We start from the raw sequence: 7,226 nt of genomic DNA, 5'->3' as shown, positions 1-7,226 counted from the left end.
GTGAGTGTCGGCGTTTGGAACAGCGATTTATATCGGGGCCTAGTCATTATAAACGATGCAGATAAGAGAAAACAAGTTCCTTCCGTGGCCTTGATTAGTGAGAGGGGGAATGGAGAGAGAGAGAGGGAGGTGGGGGGAAGGGATGGAGGGGTAGGAGATTCTAGTAACACAGCAATGTTTTGGGTGGGAGACTATTGGTCCTTCCCTTTGATCAGGGTCCTTCCCTAATTTTCGAACTTGTAGCCCTGAACCCCTTTATTAATGAATTAATCCATCCTTTTTTTTAAAAATCTAATTTGTTTCATTACCCCCGCTGTTTATTTGTTGCACAGTTTTTTTTTATTCGTTCATGGGATGTGGGCGTTGCTAGCAAGGCTAACATTTATTGCCTATCCCTAATTGCCCTTGAGAAGGTGGTGGTGGTGAGCCACTTTTTTGAACCGCTGCAGTCCGTTTAGTGAAGGTTCTCCCACAGTGCTGTTAGGAAGGGAGTTCCAGGATTTTGACCCAGCAACAATGAAGGAACGGCGATATATTTCCAAGTCGGGATGGTGTTGTTCCCATGTGCCTGCTGCCCTCGTCCTTCTAGGTGGTAGAGGTGGTGAGTTTGGGAGGTGCTGTCGAAGAAGCCTTGGCGAGTTGCTGCAGTGCATCCTGTGGATGGTACGCACTGCAGCCACAATGCGCCGGTGGTGGAGGGAGTGAATGTTTAGGGTGGTGGATGGGGTGCCAATCAAGCGGGCTGCTTTGTCCTGGATGGTGTCGAGCTCCTTGAGTGTTGTTGGAGCTGCACTCATCCAGGCAAGTGGAGAGTATTCCATCACACTCCTGACTTGTGCCTTGTAGATGGTGGAAAGGCTTTGGGGAGTCCGGAGGTGAGTCACTCGCCGCAGAATACCCAGCCTCTGACCTGCTCTTGTAGCCACAGTATTTATGTGGCTGGTCCAGTTAAGTTTCTGGTCAATGGTGACTCCCAGGATGTTGATGGTGGGGGATTTGGCGATGGTAATGCCTTTGAATGTTAGATTCTCTCTTGTTGGAGATGGTCATTGCCTGGCACTTGTCTGGTGCGAACGTTACTCGCCACTTATGAGCCCAAGCCTGGATGTTGTCCATGTCTTGCTGCATGCGGGCACGGACTGCTTCATTATCTGAGGGGTTGCGAATGGAACTGAACACTGCAATCATCAGCGAACATCCCCATTTCTGACCTTGTGATGGAGGGAAGGTCATTGATGAAGCAGCTGAAGATGGTTGGGCCTAGGACACTGCCCTGAGGAACTCCTGCAGCAATGTCCTGGGGCTGAGATGATTGTCCTCCAACAACCACTACCATCTTCCTTTGTGCTTGGTATGACTCCAGCCACTGGAGAGTTTTCCCCCTGATTCCCATTGACTTCAATTTTACTAGGGCTCCTTGGTGCCACACTTGGTCAAATGCTGCCTTGATGTCAAGGGCAGTCACTCTCACCTCACCTCTGGAATTCAGCTCTTTTGTCCACGTTTGGACCAAGGCTGCAATGAGGTCTGGAGCCGAGTGGTCCTGGCGGAACCCAAACTGAGCATCGGTGAGCAGGTTATTGGTGAGTAAGTGCCGCTTGATAGCACTGTCGACGACACCTTCCATCACTTTGCTGATGATTGAGAGTAGACTGATGGGGTGGTAATTGGCCGGATTGGGATTTGTCCTGCTTTTTGTGGACAGGACATACCTGGGCAATTTTCCACATTGTCGGGTAGATGCCAGTGTTGTAGCAGTACTGGAACAGTTTGGCTAGAGCCGTGGCTAGTTCTGGAGCACAAGTCTTCAGCACTACAGCCGGCATGTTGTCGGGGCCCATAGCCTTTGTTGTATCCAGTGTACCCAGCTGTTTATTGATATCACGTGGAGTGAATCGAATTGGCTGAAGACTGGATTCTGTGATGGTGGGGATATCGGCAGGAGGCCGAGATGGATCATCTACTCGGCAAACGCTTCAGCTTTGTCTTTTGCACTCACGTGCTGGACTCTGCCATCATTGAGGATGGGGATGTTTGCAGAGCCTCCTCCTCCCGTTAGTTGTTTAACTGTCCTCCACCATTCACGACTGGATGTGGCAGGACTGCAGAGCTTTGATCTGATCCGTTGGTTGTGGAATCGCTTAGCTCTTTCTATAGCATGTTGCTTCCGCTGTTTAGCATGCATGTAGTCCTGTGTTGTAGCTTCACCAGGTTGGCACCTCATTTTTAAGTACACCTGGTGCTGCTCCTGGCATGCTCTTCTACACTCCTCATTGAACCAGGGTTGATCCCCTGGCTTGTTGGTAATGGTAGAGTGAGGAATATACCAGGCCACAAGGTTACAGATTGTGCTGGAATCCAACCTGCTGCTGCTGATGGCCCACAGTGCCTCATGGATGCCCAGTTTTGAGCTGCTAGATCTGTTCTGAATCTATCCCATTTAGCATGGTGGTAGTGCCACACAACACGTTGGATGGTGTCCTCAGTGCGAAGATGGGACTTTGTCTCCACGAGGACTGTGCGGCGTCACTCCTAACCAATACTGTCATGGACAGATGCATCTGCGACAGGTAGGTTGGTGAGGATGAGGTCAAGTAGGTTTTTCCCTCGTATTGGTTCGCTCACCACCTGCCGCAGGCCCAGTCTGGCAGCTATGTCCTTCAGGGCTCGGTCAGTCGTGGTGCTACCAAGCCACTCTTGGTGATGGACTTTGATGTCCCCCACCCAGAGTACATTCTGTGCCCATGCTACCCTCGGTGCTTCCTCCAAGTGGTATTCAACATGGAGGAGGACTGATTTATCAGCTGAGGGAGGGCGTTGGGTGGTAATCAGTAGGAGGTTTCCTTGCCCATGTTTGACCTGATGCCATGAAATTTCATGGGGTCCGGAGTCAATGTTGAGTATATCACTGTATCGCCACCTCTGGTCGGTCTGTCCTGCCGGTGGGGCAGGACATAGCCAGGGATGTTGATGGAAGAGTCTGGGACGTTGGCTGAAAGGCATGATTCTGTGAGTATGGCTATGTCAGGCTGTTGCTTGACTAGTCTGTGGGACAGCTCTCCCAATTTTGGCACAAGTCCCCAGATGTTAGTGAGGAGGACTTTGCAGAGTCGACTGGGCTTGGTTTGCCTTTGTCATGTCCGGTGCCTAGTGGTCCGATGCTGGGTGGTCCGTCCGGTTTTATTCTTATCACTTTTCATAGTGAGATTTTACAACTGAGTGGCTTGCTAGGCCAAATCTGTCACCCTTTTAATTTTTTTTAAAACATTGCTTAAGTTTCTTTTTCTTCTGCACCTATAACCTTAAATTGTGACTACCTTATCCTCAAAGTCTATGGCAGACATAAATCTTTCCTGAATCCAAAGTCCCCATACCTGTGACAATCACACAGACTTCTCTCAACTCCCTCCTCCCACCTATCCTCCTCCTTTCCAGAGATTAATGCCACAGGATAGATCATCTTTCCTTGTAGATCAGCCCTTTTTGTTCAGGAATCAATATTGTAGCTCCCCTCAGGACTCCCTCCAATAATTATACATTTTTTCTGTGATTTGAAGACCTAAACTAAACACAGTATTCCAGATGCAGACTCGGGTCAAACCTCAGCTATATTTCATATTTTATTTGCTTTCTTGACCATCTGTGAATACTGAATAGATTGTTTGAATGACCTATCAACCAAAACCCCAGAACTCTTTCCTGCTGTTACCTCAAGCATGCAATCACTAAGTCACATTCTTGCTGCCTCTACTTAATCTCGTGACTTTACATTTGCTTGTCTTGAATTCCATCTGCCCCTTCTCTGCCCATTGACCTAGCCTATCCAGGTCCCTTTAGGTTGTTACATCGTTGGCCACTGCAGCCAGTATGGTGTCATTGGAAACTTAGATACCTAGTTATAACAAAATAAAAGGAATGCAAATGTTTAAAACAGCAACTTGCATTTAAAACCTGAAAACAGAAACTGCTGCAAAGACATGGTGGTTCTCCCAGCATCTGAAAATAATAAAGACAAATTAACATTTTAGGTGTAGCTGCTTTGTCAGAATTGTCTCCAGTTACAAGTAGAGAGATCAAATGCTGTGTGGAATATTATTCCTAGACCATTAAAAAAGATGTGCAAGTACTGGTGCTTAGGTTGCAATAGGAAACTGAAATCCTGGAGTTTCCCTTAAAGTTCAACCCTGACTGTTTGAACTTATCTTACTCCTGAGAATTACTGTGGGAGGTTGCACACCATACTGCAGGGAGTAGTGAAAGAGATGTGCACTGATCAACTGTTCAGGGCAGCAGAGAAGCCTTTTGAATATGGCTCTCATCATCTACTGTTGCTTTTTAAGTCTTCTGTCAGCTCAAAAATAACACATTAAGGTTTGAAAACAAAGCTATCTTTTAAGAGATGTTTTTGCTCCCTAAATGTCTGATCAGTGTACTCTTTTCCACTGCTCTGTAACCTTGATTATCTGCCAAAGGGGTCCCCACCATTATGATGACTAAATGAGGTACTGCTGTAATCATCTTCTGTGGTCCGGTGAAATTTCAGAGGTTTTCTTCTTAGAAGTCTTATCTGTATTTATTTCCCTCCCTCAGCAGATTAATTAAATTGGTGTAAATCCATGACCATGTTAATATTTATGGACAAATTTTCTAACATATGCACATCTTACCCTCCTTTCCTAGAGCTGGTGGTGGGGTCCATATTGAACCCCGATATCGACAGTATCCACAACTGACCACGAGTCAAGTGTTGCATGCTGAATTTCTCAGTAGTTTCATGTGGTTCTGGATTCTCTGGCACCTATGGCACAACCCTGATGCAGTCTTTGTGAGTAATTTGTGAACCTCCAATGTTCCTTGTTACTGTAGCATCTTTCAGTTCACAGCTTAGGAGGGAATGAAGAATTCTGTGTCTTGCCTGTCTCCATCAAATTGCAGATTGTTTTAGCGGCTGGTTCGGTAAAAGGAAATCTATATATTTTGACAGTCATGGTACTTCAATGTTATTCCTGGCTATGCTTCTAACTGATAATAGGCAGCACCGCCTCTAATTATAAATTCAAGGAAATTCAAAGTAAATTGAGGACATCTTAAGCTTCCATTCTGTTGAGTTGTAGATGGTAGTGTGGAAGGGAAAAAAAATACTTAACAAACTTTGCCCTAGTTATGGCAGCATTTGTCGTGCTGGCAGGTTGTGATGAAATTATAATTAATGCTACCTCCAGACCCCAATTCTCATTCTGTTCTAACCTCAAGGCTGAGTAGGTCCAAAACTACAGCCTTCACATTAGATACAGGAATAAGAAGCCTTATTGAAGAGTTAAATGGTTGTGTTGAAAGCCAAATCCTGACTGAATACAAACACTTGTGCTCCATTTGTACCTTTTATGGAAATAGTATAAACTCATTACCAGTGTGAAGTAGCCAACTTAATGTGCGCAAAAATAATTAAAAGTACGCACTTGAGCCGCTGACTAAAGCCACCATTGCCTCCGTCTGTTATTCAGAGGAAGTTTAAAAGAATGCACTGCAAAATATTACTGCAATAGTTGTCTATTTTGTAAAAGACTAACTACATTAAAGATTTAATTTTCAGTTTTTATACCTGCAGCACATGGAAGACAGTTTATTTATGCTTGATATCCTACTTATATCAATTTGTAATAATTTCTCCATAAATTCCAGCTGAATTAAGCAAGCATTTTATGTTATGACAGGGTCACTTTCCTTATCCCGATCCCTCCCAGTGGACTGATGAGGAGTTGGGCATCCCTCCAATTGATGAGGAATAACTAGGACTTTAACTTGCTTTCCTGAAATGGTAAGTTCAATGGAACTACAGTTTATACTTGCAGGTTTGGAGAAGTACCTACTACCATTAGTAAGAATGAGCTAGCATGAGCTTTTGATTAATTCTCCTTTCTTGCAATGTGGGCCACAAGGGATCATTTCTGACCTAGAATGGGCAGCTGCTTCCAGACTTTAAATACTGACTCCTTACTAGGAAATGTGTAATAATGATTGGGTTGTTTGCCTACCTCAGTGAAAGCACCATGACTCTACACAGTGCCTTGTTCCCTCTCTTTCCCAACCAACTGTGGGAGAACCTTCACCACACGGACTGCAGTGGTTCAAGAAGGCGGCTCACCACCACCTTCTCAAGGGCAATAAATGCTGGCCTCACCAGTGACACCCACATCCCATGAACGAATTTTTTTTTAAAAGATTAGACTAAATTATAAGTCCCTCCCTGACCAGAGTAACAACATACAAGAACCAGTGTCCTAGATGCTTCCTCACAGGACCAGGTGTGAGTCTTTCTCATACTGCTGTCTACTACTCAGAACAGTTTTGTCACTTGCCTTCTCAATAATGTGATTTTTCTTCATGTAAATATAAACTTGGAGATTAGTCTTGTGTGTGCTGTACTCAGAGGAGGTTCAGTGACTTATAGGAACAGGAGTAGGCCATTTAGCCCCTCGAGCCTGTTCTGCCATAGAGTGAGATTTTGGCTGATCTGTGACCTAACTTCATAGTTTCATATCCCTTAATACCTTTGGTTAATAAAAATCTATCAATCTCAGATTTAAAATTAACAATTGAGCTAGCTACAACTTCTACCACCCTTTGCGTGTAGAAATGTTTGTTCACTTCACTCCTGAAAGACCTCGCTCTAATTTTTAGGCAGTGACCCCCAGTCCTAGACTCCCCAACCAGCAGAAATAGTTTCTCTCTATCTCCCCTATCCGTTCCCCTTAATATTTTGAAAAATTTGATCAAATCACCCCTTAATCTTCTAAATTCCATGGAATACAACCCTAGTTTGTGCAACCTCTCCTTGTAATTTAACCCTTGGAGTCCAGGCATCATTCTAGTAAATCTATGTTGCACTCCCTCCAAGGCTAATATATCCTTCCTAAGGTGCAGTGCCTAGCACTGACCCACAGTACTCCAGGTGTGGTCTAACCAGGGCTTTGTTTAGCTGTAGCATAACTTCTACCCCCTTAGTGATTAGAGATAAAATCACTTCAGTGATAAAGGAGGATAGAACGAGGGGTAAGTAGCCAACAGAGACCTTATGGGTTGAATTGAGAAATAGGAAAGGATCTAAGACTATAGAGGGAGTTGTGTATAGGACCTCTGGCAGCAACTCTGAAGTGCTAGATTATATAAATGCAGAGATTAGACAAGCGTGTAAGAAAGGCAGAGTGGTCTTGATGGGGGACTTT

General features: G+C 44.8%; 1 protein-coding gene across 2 annotated transcripts in view; it reads left to right on the top strand.

The window, feature by feature from the left end:
* ndufb2 (NADH:ubiquinone oxidoreductase subunit B2) overlaps positions 1–7,226 on the top strand; it is a 41,989-nt gene that overhangs the window by 304 nt on the left and 34,459 nt on the right. For both annotated transcript variants that reach the window (XM_067999674.1, XM_067999673.1), the window contains exons 2-3: positions 4,681–4,825; positions 5,715–5,818. In XM_067999674.1, coding sequence (XP_067855775.1) covers positions 4,681–4,825; positions 5,715–5,789 — 220 coding nt within the window. In that variant the 3' untranslated portion in view covers positions 5,790–5,818. The remainder of the gene's footprint in view (positions 1–4,680; positions 4,826–5,714; positions 5,819–7,226) is intronic.

This window comes from Heptranchias perlo, chromosome 18 (assembly GCF_035084215.1).
Source record: "Heptranchias perlo isolate sHepPer1 chromosome 18, sHepPer1.hap1, whole genome shotgun sequence".
NCBI lineage: Eukaryota > Metazoa > Chordata > Chondrichthyes > Hexanchiformes > Hexanchidae > Heptranchias > Heptranchias perlo.
Note: the sequence above shows the minus strand (reverse complement) of the source record. Positions and strands in the feature narration are given on the sequence as shown.